The sequence below is a fragment of the Spermophilus citellus genome (assembly GCF_964194105.1).
Source record: "Spermophilus citellus genome assembly, chromosome: 10".
Classification (NCBI taxonomy): domain Eukaryota; kingdom Metazoa; phylum Chordata; class Mammalia; order Rodentia; family Sciuridae; genus Spermophilus; species Spermophilus citellus.
In genome coordinates, this window is record NC_138197.1 from 25,681,674 (window position 1) to 25,696,621 (window position 14,948).

The 14,948-nt window shown below is 36.6% G+C and overlaps 1 protein-coding gene across 16 annotated transcripts in view; it reads left to right on the plus strand.

Moving 5' to 3' along the window:
* WNK1 (WNK lysine deficient protein kinase 1) overlaps window positions 1-14,948 on the plus strand; it is a 142,598-nt gene that overhangs the window by 46,548 nt on the left and 81,102 nt on the right. For all 16 annotated transcript variants that reach the window (XM_081311644.1, XM_081311645.1, XM_081311652.1 and 13 more), the window contains exon 2: window positions 6,302-6,474. In XM_081311644.1, coding sequence (XP_081167770.1) covers window positions 6,302-6,474 — 173 coding nt within the window. The remainder of the gene's footprint in view (window positions 1-6,301; window positions 6,475-14,948) is intronic.

A 14,948-nucleotide genomic window follows, 5' to 3' on the forward strand; every position in this document is an offset into this window, starting at 1 on the left:
CACATATTTGTTAAAATGTAAGCAAATGTTTAGAAAATATGCATAGTAATTGCTAAGATGAAAATGAATGTTATATATTGTTGAAGATAGGATTACTTTAAAAGACGATTAAATAGGAAGATTATATATTAAAATTTTAAAATATCACATAATGTAGTTCATGTAGTTATTAATCTAATTTGATTGAATTAACTTTTCACAATTTCTTTTAAGATTTTGTTGGTTCAGCCATACTAAAGTTTCAGAAGGTTTAGGTCAACAAGTGACCTAGATTTTTATTGTTTCTAAATTTTCTTTAAATTGATACACTTAAGAACATATGGTAAACAAGATTTTTAAATCCCCTTTGTTAGTAAATAGAAAACCAGACAAGCTGATTAAAAAAAAACACACACTACAAAACATCAGGTATTTTGAAATTTTTGATTGAAACAACAGAAACTGTCCTTTCAAATGGATAGTTGAGCTTGTAATAATGTAAGATTAATCTCCAAAGTTTAAAAACTGAAAACTAAAGACTAGAGTAGGGAAAGTGTAAATGGACACTAAAATACTTTTCAGCAATAGTTGCCAATTTTGTTGACCCTGAGGCATGGTTTTAGTATCTGTCTGAGGATAGGTGAAATCTTGAGCCTAAGCAGAAATTGGAACTGATATCTAATAAAGTCAGTGTTCTTGAAGAGTTACAACGTTAATGAAAAAACATACCAGAGAAAAGTTTAGTTTCTGAGACAGGGAAAAGAGCTCTAAGACAAAATTTCTGAGTCAGTTGAAAAAGTTTATGCTGAGAATTCATAGCCAAGAACATGCAACATGTGTGAGATTCAAATTTAAACTCATTGATGGAGTTATGGTGGACAAATAATATCTCTGAGGCACTAGACCTAAATAAATAGGTTCAGAGCCTGTGTACAGGGATATACCATCAACTGAGAATATATGGGATTCCAACAGACAAATCACAGTTTAAACTAACCCCCATCCAGTATTGTAAGTCATGAAGAAACCACCATGAATAAGTGTCAGCTGCCAAAACCTTTGGCAAAATTAGATCCCTAGTTACCTCAAATAAAATGACATTGAATCGAGCTTCTGTATTTTAACTAGGTGTAGTTGTGAACACATGTAATTTCAGTTAACAGAAGCTTAGGCAGGAGAATCACTTGAGCCCAGGTGTTACAAGACAGCTTCAGTAATATAGTGAAACCCATGTCTACTCGCCACCAAGCTAAATATCTTTAAAAAGAGATGAGGCAGGAGGATCACAGGTTCAAAGCCAGCCTCAGCAGTGGCGAGGCACTTAGCAAATCAGTGAGGCCCTATCTCTAAATAAAATACAAAATAGGGCTGGGGATGTGGCTAAGTGGTCAAGTGCCCCTGAGTTCAATCCCTGGTACAAAAAAAGCAAAAGAGTTAAATTAAAACATTGATGCTGTTGGGAGTGGTAGTGCAGCGAATACTTGATTTTATAATGAAATGAAAAATGCATTGAAATTAAATACTAATTGAGAATTACCACTTTCCTCCATAATTTGACCTTTCAGATGCTTGGACTTGTCCTTTGGCTATCTCTTCTTTGGGAAACACATGATTTCAGTGATAACCAAGGGTGCAGTAGCTGTGCTGCTATGAATCTCAGTCTCAGTGGGCAGGGAATGTGACTTTCGTTGTTAGAGGGCACAGCCTTTTGCTGGACAGTTAGAATAAATGTAATAAAAGGATGTGAAAGTGGGTTTTTGTGGAGCTTTGAGAGAGGAAGTCAGTCTTGCAGTTGTATTTTGAGATGGAGCAAGATCTAAAGAGAGAAAGTTTCAAGGAGGATGCTGGGAAAAAACTTGTCTGTTCACAAAGCAGGAATAAAGAGGAGGTTGGAAGAGATCATTGCAACTGATTGGCATGGCTAATTGAAAATTCCAAATTCCGCGTGTAGAGTTACTGCTGAGTGACGGAAGGACAAATCTCTCTCTCCTAGGCATTTGGAGCTTGTGAGATGGCCAGAGAATTCCTCTCCTACTGAAAGGTTTAATGTATCTAGCCCTTTTCAGTTTGGGGCTTTTTTGTTGCCGTCCACACACCCCCACCGCCCCCTTTTTTTCCCTTCCTTTTTCTCTGTTAACTTTGCTTTTGATGCTAATGGGGAGAGTAGGGAAAGGAGTGGTGGGTTGAGTTCCCTTAATCTATCTCTGTCATAGAGATTTTTAGTGACAGACTGACTGCTTGACCCTATGTTTTATTTTCTTTTGGATGTCCAAATATATACCCCAGTCCTCACAGACATATAGGATCAGTTGGAAGTGTCTGGCATATGATTATCTATCCCTTGTTCCTGGAGCAGGGGCTGAGACCCTGCCATATATCCTTTGCACCCCTCCTGCCTTTGAAGTTTAATTAATAATAATAGGAGGGGCTAGAGTTATGGCTCACTGGTTGAGCACTTCTCTGGTATGTGTGAGGCCTGGATTCGATCTTCAGCACCATAAATAAATAAGTAAATAAATAAATAAATAAATAAATAATCAATCCATTAACAACTAAAAAATATTTTTTAAAAATAATAATAATAGGGAAGAGGTAATATGCAGGTTAAGTATAATAATGGAAATTAGTGGATAAGGAGGTAGATCTGAGAACATTGTCAAAGTAGCTGAAAGAAAAGCTTAAAGAGAGAAGTTAAATGATAGGATGGGATAAGGTCACACACATTCTCATTCTCTCTCTCTCTCTTACACACACACACACACACACACACACACACCCCTATAAAGAAGAGAAGTTTGAAAAAGGGGTGAAGCATATTCAAAGAAATAATAATTGAGAATTTTCCGGACTTTTAAAAAGACAAATACTTAGAACTTTGGTTAAAAAGCTCAATAGGTTCATTATATATAAATAAAACTAGATGCATGGTGAAGAGGTTACAGTAGAGAAAAGGAGTCATCAGAGAGTAAACATAACCTACAACTAATAACATTTATACTAACAACTATGGTAGAAACCAGAATAAGCATTAAACAACATCTTGAAAATGTTGAAAGAAAATAAACCAGCCTAGAATTCTGCATCCAAATTAACTATCATTCAAGAATGAGAATGAAATAAACTTTTCATATGACTAGGATTCTTCTACTAATGGATGTTCACTGATAGGATTTTGAGAAATAGATTTCATTTCAAAAAAAAGAAAGCTGAACTCAGAGAAAAGAAGTAGGAATAAAATGGAATGATGAGCAAAGATATATGGTAAATATAAGTAAGCATATAATGTTTAATTGATAATTATAAAAGTGATTACTTAAGGAATAATGAGGGTAGTATTAAAATATTAGGGGGAAATGTATAAAATGAGGGTGGGGCAATTGGAATAGCAATTTTTTGTGATATCCAAATTATACCTCAGTAAAATTGTTTAATATGTGTTACTTGGGGGGAAATGTTCAATAAAAGAATATGCTGTCTTTATATTATTCCAAGTAACATACTTTAAATTAAAACTCTTAATAATATTCTGATAGGGTTTGTTTTTATTTCATTGGGACAATGGTGTCTCAATGAAACAAGCCCAAATTGATCTTGAACTCTTGAAGCAATTCTCCCACTTTGGCTTTCCTAATAACTGGGACTATTAGGCACACACCACTGTACCCAGCATATTCCAGTGGTTTTAATTGACTTACGCTGTAATTTCCATATTTTAAAAGTTAACTCTCCCTCATGGGAAAATAGCCAAGATGATTTCAAAGATTATATTGGAGAGGATACAGCAGAAATTGTCTTACTAGGGCTGCAGTATTTTAAAGCTCGGAACAGACAGACCATTGAAATAAAATGTAGAGTCCAGAAATAAAACTGTACTTAATATGGGAAACTGGTGGTGGCCAGGAGATGAAGAATTGTTCATTGGGTCAGGGTTGGGGGATTGGTTGACAATATAGAAAAAAGTAACAACCAATCCCTCTTTTACCTAGTGAAATAAATTCCTCAACAAGCAGATCCCCCAAATATGGCAAACAAAACGAACTAATATTTTAAAAAGGAAAAGAAGAAAAATCATGGCCTCAATGTTTAGAGCTGATGACACAACCCACCTCCCACATAGTAAAAGATGTTTTAATGTAACTTTAATTCAGTCTGTCTGCAAGTCAAAAGACATCAATAAGCAAGGTGAAAATACAAACCACAAATTGAGAAAAGATATTTGTAATTCATAAAACCAATAAAAGATTGGTGTCACAATAAATGAAGAACTCTTACAAATCAGATAAAGAAACTTGAAATTTGTCTTCTGTGGGCAGCTCACAGAAGAGGAATCCTAAGTAGTTTGGAAAGAAAACAAGATTGCTCAATAATGATGGCAGGATATAATTTTACACTGATCAGACTGACAAAAAAGTTAATCCCTAATACTATCAAGTTGTTGAGTATTCCATACCAGAAGTATGTTTTAGTCCATTCAGGCTGCTGTAATAAAATACTTTGGATAGGGCCAATTTGTAAATAATGGAAGTCTATTTCTTACATTCTGGAGCCTAAGAAGTTCACGATCAAGGCACCAGCCTGTTCAGTGTGTCTCTGCTTTGGATGCTGCCTTTTGCTGCACTCTCTCATGGTAAAAGGAGCTATGGGATTAACTGGCTCCCTTAAGGGCTCTTGATGAGGTCACTAAGCCCCTCCTATCATCATCTTTGGGGTTAGCATTTCAATATGAACCATTCAGACAGCAGAAATATAGGATTACAAAGGAAACTGTATTAAAAGTTATCAAAGTTTTTAAAAAGTTATGACACAGCAGGCATCTAATGCATGGTGAGATCCAGTAGTAAGTCTAATAACTATCATTTCAAATTAATGATTTTTGAACAAATTAATGAATGATTTTTGAACAATCTGTAACCACTTGTTATGTGACATGAAAATATCTAGGTCTGTTGGTGACAAAATTCACAGGTCATGCTGAATGTCATTAGTTGTTTACATTTGTAATTAAAGAGTTTGTTAAATTTTAATTCAAGATTAAAAAAATAAAGATTTATTTTCATACAAGTTTATGAGCCTACTTTAAATGAATCTGTGGACTACACATTAAGAAATAATATTGTAAGGCCTTGGGTTGTAGCTTAGTAGTAGAGCACTTGCCTAGCTTGTGCGAGGCCCTGGGTTTGATCCTCAGTACTGCATAAAGATAAGTAAAATAAAGGTATTGTGTCTATCTACAACTGAAAAAAGAAAAGAAAGAAACATATTCTATGGACAGTTACATATACATGCTCAAGAAAATTAATGTTGCAACATTGTTGCAGTATTAGCAACAAATAAGATTCCTCAGTAGGTGATTACACAAATTATGATATATTCAGGTGTTTCATATGATATATAAAAACCCCAGATGGCTTAATTCAGGATAGAGGTAATATAAGGGTAAAGAGTAGGAATAAGGAGGGCAAGCTACTCACAGGGGGGTCTTTAAGCTAAATCTATAATGTTGGATTATTTAACAATACAACAGACATTATTTTATGCATGCTATGACAGAGTTTCAATTTTAATTCTCAGAACAATTTAGTTTGTCAAGGGACAAATAAATTAAATGATTTTCCCCTACTTTATCTGAGATAAGAAATTATTCCTGTGAAGTATCAGGTATTTTAAACATCTGATGAAAGCATACCTGTGAGTTTCCGTAAGTTTCACAACAATTCTGTGAGTGATGTTATATATTCATAAAGAAAATTCTAATTAATGCAAAGAGAGAACTGTAATTTTTATTTGAATCTGTCTCCAAAACCTACACCCCTCCATGTCATTAAATTGATTGTCTCTAGCAATTGACAACCAATTTTGAAAATTAAAAGTTAACTGTACCTTATAAGATGAGATTGTGTCCGAAGCACAAATTAACAGTAGAGACACTAAAATAATCTCAAGCATGACTTTATAATCCAAAATTTTCTTAAGCACACCTTAACCTGATTGAACCTAGAGGCACTTAACCAGTGAGCCACTTTCCCAACCCTTCTTTGTATTTTTATTTAGAAACAGGGTCTAAGTTGCTGAGGGCATTGCTAAATTGATTCTGACTGATTCTCCTGCCTCAGCCTACTATGTGGCTTTATAGGCCTGCATCGCCCTGTCCAGGTGTTCTCTTACTGTTAAGACAGACTAATAACTGTTATTAGTAATGTTAGTGTTTCTGTTTTATTTTAATGCTGTTGATCAAGATTTAGCACATACTTAGCATTTAACTCTGTGACAAGTGTTTGTTTTATCATTTTAAACTACATTCTGTTTTGTTTTTTGATTTTAGGATCGAAAGTTAACAAAATCTGAAAGGCAGAGATTTAAAGAAGAGGCTGAAATGTTAAAGGGTCTTCAGCATCCCAATATTGTTCGATTCTATGATTCCTGGGAATCCACAGTAAAAGGAAAGAAGTGCATTGTTTTGGTGACTGAGCTTATGACATCTGGAACACTTAAAACGTAAGTCCATCAGTATTATAAAAGTTGACCAAGAAGTGTGAGAGGATTTGATTTTTCTTATTTTAGTCCTTATATTAAGGAAGGAACAATCCTCCCAAACATTATTATACTTGCATATTTTGTATCCACAGAGTTCTATGATATATAAAAGTGAATTGATAATTATTTATTGGTAACTATTGAAATGAGAAGTTATTGCAGAATAAACCTAGTTATTTTAAGTCATTGATGGTGTTTCTAAAACTGAGGTGCCAGAAATCAGATGTTAAGATAGCCCTCTAGTGGTTAAAATGAGAATGAAATTTATTGGAGAAGTGCCCTAACTCCTACCTTTTGAGTACTGGGATTGAACTCAGGGACACTCAACCACTGAGCCACATCCCCAGCCTTATTTTGTATTTTAGTTAGAGACAGGGTCTCACTGAGTTGCTTAGCACCTCACTTTTGCTGAGGCTGGCTTTGAATTTACAATCCTCCTGTCTTAGCCTCCCAAGCCACTGGGATTACAGGCGTGCACCATGCCTGGCTACAAAGGCCCACATTTAAAAATCACTTTCATACTGTTTTTTTTTTTTCTTCTTTTTTTTGCTACAGCTATACAACTGTTATATCAGCTGAAAATTATACTATGCAGTATCACTCAAGATTACTTTTAATTTGATGTCTTGTAGTGTCAGAAATTAAAGGCAGGGGCTGGGGATGTGGCTCAAGCGGTAGCGCGCTCACCTGGCATGCGTGCGGCCCGGGTTCGATCCTCAGCACCACATACCAACAAAGATGTTGTGTCCGCCAAGAACTAGAAATTAAAGGCAGAATATCTAGACCTGTCATCCCTCACAGGGAAACAGCATGCAAAATTCCCTATTACCCATTGCAAATAACTTTAGGTAAGAGTTGGTCTCTTAATCTATTTGTACTGAGGATCATATTGTAAATTATGTGGTATTAGTTTGTTATAGAGAAACTGAATTTATATATATATATATATATACACACACACATATCTTGTATTACTTTTTATTTAATACTACTGAACTGATTAATTCCAGATCTTTTTTTTTAATTGGACTTTATTTTGTTCATTTATTTATATGTGGTGCTGAGAATCGAACCCAGTGCCTCACACATGCCAGGCAAGCGTTCTACTACTGAGCCACAACCCCAGTTCCAATTCCAGATCTTTGAAACACAGTTTATATCGTCTTTTATGGTTACTTGCATGTGGCCTTGAATACTCTAGATTGATATGTTGAAAAGCCAAACAGATTTTCTCCCCCTGAAAATTCTTAATATCTTCAACCAACTTCTCTGACTTTTGTTTTATGGCAAATTCTTTTTCCTACTCATTCAGACTTCTTGTTAATCACATAACTCTTTCTTCCACTAGACTGTATCACCTAACATTGGATCTAAAACTTGATAAATATTTGAATGAATTAAGAACAGTGGCTGGGTACAGTGGCGTACTCTTGTAATGCCAACAGCTCAGGAGGCTGAGGCAGGGGAATTGCAAGTTCAAAGCCAGCCTCAGCAAAAGTGAGGTGCTAAGCAACTCAGTGAGACCCTAACTCTAGATAAAATACAAAAAAGGGCTGGGAGGGTGGGGTGTCTCAATGGTCAAGTGCCCCTGAGTTTAATCTCTGGTAAACACACACACACACACAAATAGTGGAGTAATTGTATGTATGTCTATATCTTGAGATTCTTTTCACTGATATAGATGCCTATTCAATGATAGAATATAAGGCATGCCTAAGAGTACCCAACAATGGTTTACTTGTTTAAAACACCATGTTGAGACACTTGGGGTAATGCATTGAGCTGAGCACCTGTGGAATGGATGACCTCCACCAATAAACTAAAATGTAAAATATAATATATATATGCTGTTTCAATACATACCCCAAGCTTCAAAAGGAAAGGGTAACCTCCAGATAAAAAGCAAAGAGAAGATAACTCAGACCCAAATCAGAAGCTGATGTCTCAGCGGTCTATTGGGATTTCATACCAGACATTGATGCTTAAGGAGTTTTACTAGGGTTTTAATGTCCATTTAAGGACAAAGTCTTAGAAATCAGTAGAGAAGGGAGCTGGAACTTAGCCCGTGTCAAAAACAAACAAACAAAAACTCTAAATTCACTAATACACAAAAAGGAGAACTCAGCCAGTGAAAACTACAAAGAATTTTGCCCCTCTGCCCAAGACTGTGGATAAGAGGGGAGTCTATGAAAAATAGAAATTTGTATTTCTTTTTCCCCATTTGCCTCTCTGCATGCTATCAATATTTGACTTATTATATATTCTACCACTTCATATGCAAATGGTTCTATGATATAGTACCTGGCTGGTGCAGGAAACCCCAGCCAAAGAATGCATATCATTGATCCAGAACACAAAAAACCTCCCAGGTTAATTTTTATAGTTCACTGGTCCCACCATCCGTGGACAAAACAGTTTCCAAAGAAAATGATCTCACAATAAAAGTATAAATCACACCAATAAAGATGAACATACAGAATGATACAGTAGCATTGCAGCAATTAAAGACACCATGGACAAGAATAAAAGTAATGATATAATAAGTATTATATAAGGATGTCAGTGAAGATATATGAAAGTTTATAAAGTATAAAAAGAAGGCATGGAAGCCATAAGGAGATAATAAAAAGAAGGCATAGAAGCCATAAGGCATAGAAGCCATAAGGATTTCATTAAAGCGGGGGGAGGACAAACATAATTGAAAAAGATCAGAAGAACTTCTAAAATAAGAAAAAAATCATTAAAATTAAAAATTCAGGGTTTAGCAACAGTAAATTAGTAAACAGTAAAAAGCAACAGTAAATAAGAGTAACAGAAATCCGAATGCAACAGAAAGCAGAAAAAGAGAATGAGATGTGGATTTTTTTGAGTAACCATCTTAGTGTTTGCCATTCTGATTCTACTAATTTACACTTCTACCAACAGTATATAAGGAGTCTCTCTTATTCACATACTTGCCTGCATTTGGATCTTTTGTCTTTTTGATAATAGCCACTCTAACTTGAGCAAGGTGATACCTCATTGTGGTTTTGATTTGCACTTCCCTACTGATTAACAATACTAAGGTGTTTTTGTTGGTTTGTTGGATATTGGGGATTGAACCTAAGGGCACTTGACCCCTGAACTACATCTCCAGTTCTTTTTATTTTTTATTTTGAGACAGTGTCTCACTAAATTGTTGAGGTTCTTGATAAGGCCCTGAGGCTGGCCTCAAACTTGTGATTCTCCTGTGTCAACTGCCTGCGTCACTGGAATTACAGGTGTGCACCACTGTGCCTGGCAATATTGAATATTTTTTCAAATAGCTGTTGACTATTTGTATGTCTTTTGAGAAATGCCTGTATAAGTTTATTGCTTTTTTGGGGGGCGAGGGGTGGTTACTGGGAATTGGACCCAGGACACCTTACCACTGGGCTACCCTCCCCGTTCTTTTTATTTTTTATTTGAGACAGGCCCTTACTAAGTTACTTAGGGCCTCACTAAGTTTCTGAGACTGGCCTTGAACTTGTGATACTCCTGCCTCAGCCTCCTGAATCTGTTAGGATCATAGGCGTGCGCTGCCCTGCCTGGCAATTCCCTATTTTTTTTTTAATTTGTCCTTTTTAGATATACATTACAGTAGAGTGTATTTTGACATACATACATGGAGTATGACTTATTCTAAATAAGATCTCATTCTTTCAGTTGTACATGATGTGGAGTTATACTAGTCGATATTCAAATATGAACATAGGAAAGTTATATCTACTGTCTTTCATATTCTATTCCTCTTCTCTTCATTTCCCTTTGTCTTATCCACTGGCAGTTGCCTATATTTTAATCAGAATCTTTGCGATGGGAGTGTGGGGGGGTTATTGTGTTAATTTCTCAAATAGTTGGAAATTAAACCCTTATCAGATCTATAGTTTGCAATATCTTTTCCCATTCTGTAGGTTTCCTATTTATTTTGTTGATTATTACCTTTGCTGTGCAAAAGCTTTTGTTTGATGTATCATCTGTGTTTTTCTTCTAGTGGTTTCATGGTTTCATCTACCACGCGGCCTGTGCAGTGGTTTCATTAATGAGGTTCTAGGCATAAAGTTAGTTAGAAGAGATCGAAATAAAACACACAGACAGTACCTTCTTTATATTGCTAGGTCCGAGACGGCTCACCTCCCTGGTTCCCGCCTCTAGCCGCCCAGCAGGGCAGCAAGGATTACTCTGGGCTAGCAGGAGAGAGAGAGAGCGAACACGCCTGGGAGTAGCCTTTTATTTGGGGAACAAGAGATTCAGGGGAGAATTCCATCCAATGAAGGTTGAGGGGGGGGCTGCACTCCAAGGTCAGGGTCAGTGATTGGGTCCCCGGGGTCAGTGGTCAGGCACACCCCACACGGATGGGCTCTCTCATCAGGAAAGGGTCGGGAAAGCTTCGACACAGCCAAAGCGCCTCAGGCCCTTAACGGGAGTCACCCAATCACGCGTCAGAATGGCCCCCGACATATCCCCCCTTTCTTTTCTTAACAATGAGGCGGCGGTTCACTCTCTGGAGTTCCTGGATTCTTGATTGGAAGAATCGCCATCCTATGGTTACAATACAAAGGAGAATTAACAGCAAAGAGAATAATCCAATAATGTACCAAGCGGAGTGTTTAAGAATATTTCCAGGGTTGAATCCATTTAACTCCTTCAATATTTGGTTAGCCAAAGAAGAAGGATCTGAAAAATCAGCTCTATTATTTTGAATGTCTTGGATATGGTGATGAAGTTCCAGAATATCCAAGCTATTATTACTATTTTGCCAAATACCTAATAAATGGTTTTTAACCTTCTCCCAATCCCAGAGAGAAGCATTGTACTTGGCAGCTGTAACACATACATACTATAATTAGCATGGCATTTAAGCCTTTCTTTAAATTTTAAGGCTGAAAGTTCATTACCAATGTTTATAACAGTCGCCTCTAAGGCGTTTAATTTAGTCTCAATCCTCTCATCAATATTTACTTGATTACGCAGAGCCTTGGAAGTATTTTGAGCTAAATTATTAAGAAATTTTGCATGCTGAATATTCTGAGACAATGTCAGAGATGCAGAGACAGTTGAGGCAATAAAAGAGACCAGTGCTAAAACACCAACAATTATGACTCCAATAGCACGTTTAGGTCTTGTTAGCTGGGCATGAATTTGCTGCAAGACTTGTAAACCAGCATCAGCATACCATGGCTCTGAAATATTAGCAGGTAATAAAACAAAAGAGGGCTGATGAAGTATCAGCACTCCTTTTCCTCCATTATACCTAGAAATACAATTAGTTAGGTTGCACTTATTACAAGTAACAATATATCTGTCATCTATCCATCTAACTTTTACATTTCCAATAATTAAAACATAAGGAGATTGGACACAGGCTCTTAAGCCATAGCAAGATCCCTCTTTACAGTTCTTGCCGACAAATTTTGGTAAAGGTTTATCTGTAAAATGTAAATACTCTGAGGCAGCAATTAAACGCCAAATATCTTTTTGAACACCTCCTTCACTATAAGTCAAAATATTACTAACAAATCCTGCAGGTGTCATAGCAGAGTTTCTTCGTAATTGTCTCTTATCAATTTTTGGAGACCAGTCTAAAATATACCCACTAGCTTTAGACACCTTATGTTGTACAGGAAAGGTATTTACACAATCCATCCATTTAGGAAAGGTGCCAGTTTCAATTGTAGAACTATTTGGACAGTGGGGTACCGGTGGAGGTTTTGCAGAAATGACTGGCTTGTTATGGGAAAGTCCCATCTTAATTACTGATCTAGTATTAGGTTTTAAGTCCCCATAAATAGAATTATTTGTCAGTCTAGGTTTACCAATTGCTGTCTTTTTTTTCGAATGATACTTTCAGACAGCCAGCATGTTTATCATGTGACCAACACAAAGGTAATTGGACACTGTAGCCAGAATAATTAAATCTAGTCACATGATTGGGAGTAATATGAGTATCTATAAATCCTCCCGTCATGAATGATTCATTAGTAAATACTGGAATAGATTCTCCAGTCCACACAGCTGGGTGTACCAGGGGTGGATCTGGGAAATATGTCCAATAAGTGTCTACTTGATTCCCTTTTACCTGACATCCCAGTAGGGCAATTACTGTTGTTACCATCAAGACTGGGGTCCTATTCTTTCTTAGGCGTCGAAGTATTTGGGAAGCCTGGGTTGTTAGTTTCTTCACATCTTTCCATGAAATCAGCTTTTCGGCTGGTTCAATCTGGTTTTTCTTCATCTTTTTCCGATATCTCCTCCTTCTGGGTTGTGGCTCCTCCGGGTCGATCCGCAGTCTCTTGAATCTGGGTTCTATCTCCTCCATGTCTGATAGCACGTTCAGGCACCCAAATAGGACGGAAAGCACCTTCTGGAAAGATACAAGCATGACCTCGGCCCCATGTTATTACCGGGTCCGGACCCTTCCACTGACCAGTCTGTAAATCTTTCCACAGAACTCTGCCTAAGGGGCCTGTTACTGAGGGAGACATTTGCCTCTCAGCAGCAGTGTGACCTTCTGTGTCACAGTTTAAAAAATTTAAAACAAATAAGGCATGATTAAGGCTATTTTGGGGAGTCACAATCTTACTCCCCCTTTTTAATTTTTGTAATTGAAGCTTAATAGATAAATGAGCACGTTCCACAATGGCTTGACCTTGGGGGTTATAAGGAATTCCTGTTTTATGATTAATTTTAAACTCTTGGCAAAATTGTTGAAAAGAAGAGCTTACATAAGCTGGAGCATTATCTGTTTTAATCTGCATAGGACACCCTAAAACGGAAAAAGCTGCTAAGCAATGAGAAATTACATGTTGAGTATTTTCCTTAGTACGTGCTGTGGCAAAAATAAATCTAGAATAAGTGTCCACTATGACATGCACATAACATTGTTTACCAAATTGAGGAACATGAGTTACATCCATTTGCCATATTTGATTTGGTTTTAATCCACGGGGATTTACCCCTGATGGCAGAGATGGAGTGTGAATAACACACTTAGGGCATTGGCTTACAATCTGACGAGCTTGTTCTCTGGTAATATTAAATCTTTTACGTAAGCTAGAAGCATTTTGATGATGCAAGGAATGGGAAGCTAGTGCACAGTCATACGAAGACATCTGTTGACAAAAAGCTACTAACTTATCAATTTTGTCATTACCTGCAACTAGAGGTCCAGGAAGGTTAGTATGGGCACGGATGTGTCCTATGAAACATGGGTACTTTCGCATTAGTACTGTCTTTTGTAAATTATGAAATAATTCAAATAACTCCTGTGATGAAGTAAACCCAACTGAGGTTTCAATATTTTTGGTAACTCCGACTGCATATAAGCTGTCAGAATAGATATTAATAGGCTCATTTGAAAAATAATCTAAGGCACAAATCAGAGCTTGAAGCTCTGCCCTTTGGGCAGAAGTATAAGAAGTTTGTATTACCTCTGTGTGAACACGGCTGAAGAAACCTGCCTTACCAGAGTTGGAACCATCCGTGAACACCGATAAAGTTTCCTCTATTGGATGAGAACGTACAATCTTTGGAAAAATAAGTGACGTTAATGATGCAAATTGTACAATCTTATCACGAGGATAATGGCTATCTATCTGGCCAGGGAAATCTGCAAAAGCTATCTGCCAGGAGCTAGAAGTTTGAAAAAGCCAATTAGTCTGTTGAACAGAAAATGGAATAATTATGATATCAGGCTCAGATCCAATTAATTGTAAAATCCTAGTTCTACCTTTAATTACTAATTGAGCTATAGAATCATGAAAAGGAATTAATGTTTTTTGAGGGGAGTGGGATAAATAAATCCATTCAATAACTCCTAATCTTTGCCATATGGCTCCTGTTGGGGTATGCTCAGTTGGAAATATTAATAAATACACTATTTCTTTAGGATCTATTCTAGTAAGCTGTGCATTTTTAATTGCAATTTCAACCTTTCTCAAGGCTGCCTTAGCTTCTAAAGTTAGTTGACGTGGAGAGGTTGGAGAAGGATTTCCTTGTAATATCTGAAATAAAGGACTTAACTCAGAAGTAGTTAGTTTTAAAGATGGTCTTAGCCAGTTAATATCTCCTAATAGTTTTTGAAAATCATTAAGGGTACGTAACTCTTTAACTCTTATCTGAAGATTTTGAGGACGGATTGTACGTCCTTGAATTATCTGACCTAGATATTGAAAAGGAGACACCTTTTGAAATTTTTGAGGAGCTATACATAAACCCATTGCTGTAAGCGAAGTCTCTAACTGAGTAAAAATTTCTGAAAGTACCTCTGGATTAGCATGAGCCAATAATATATCATCCATAAAATGAATAATATATGCATCAGGAAAACTATTTCTTATGGGATCTATCGCCTGATCAACATATTTTTGGCACAGTGTAGGACTATTACGCATTCCCTGGGGAAGTACCTTCCAGCA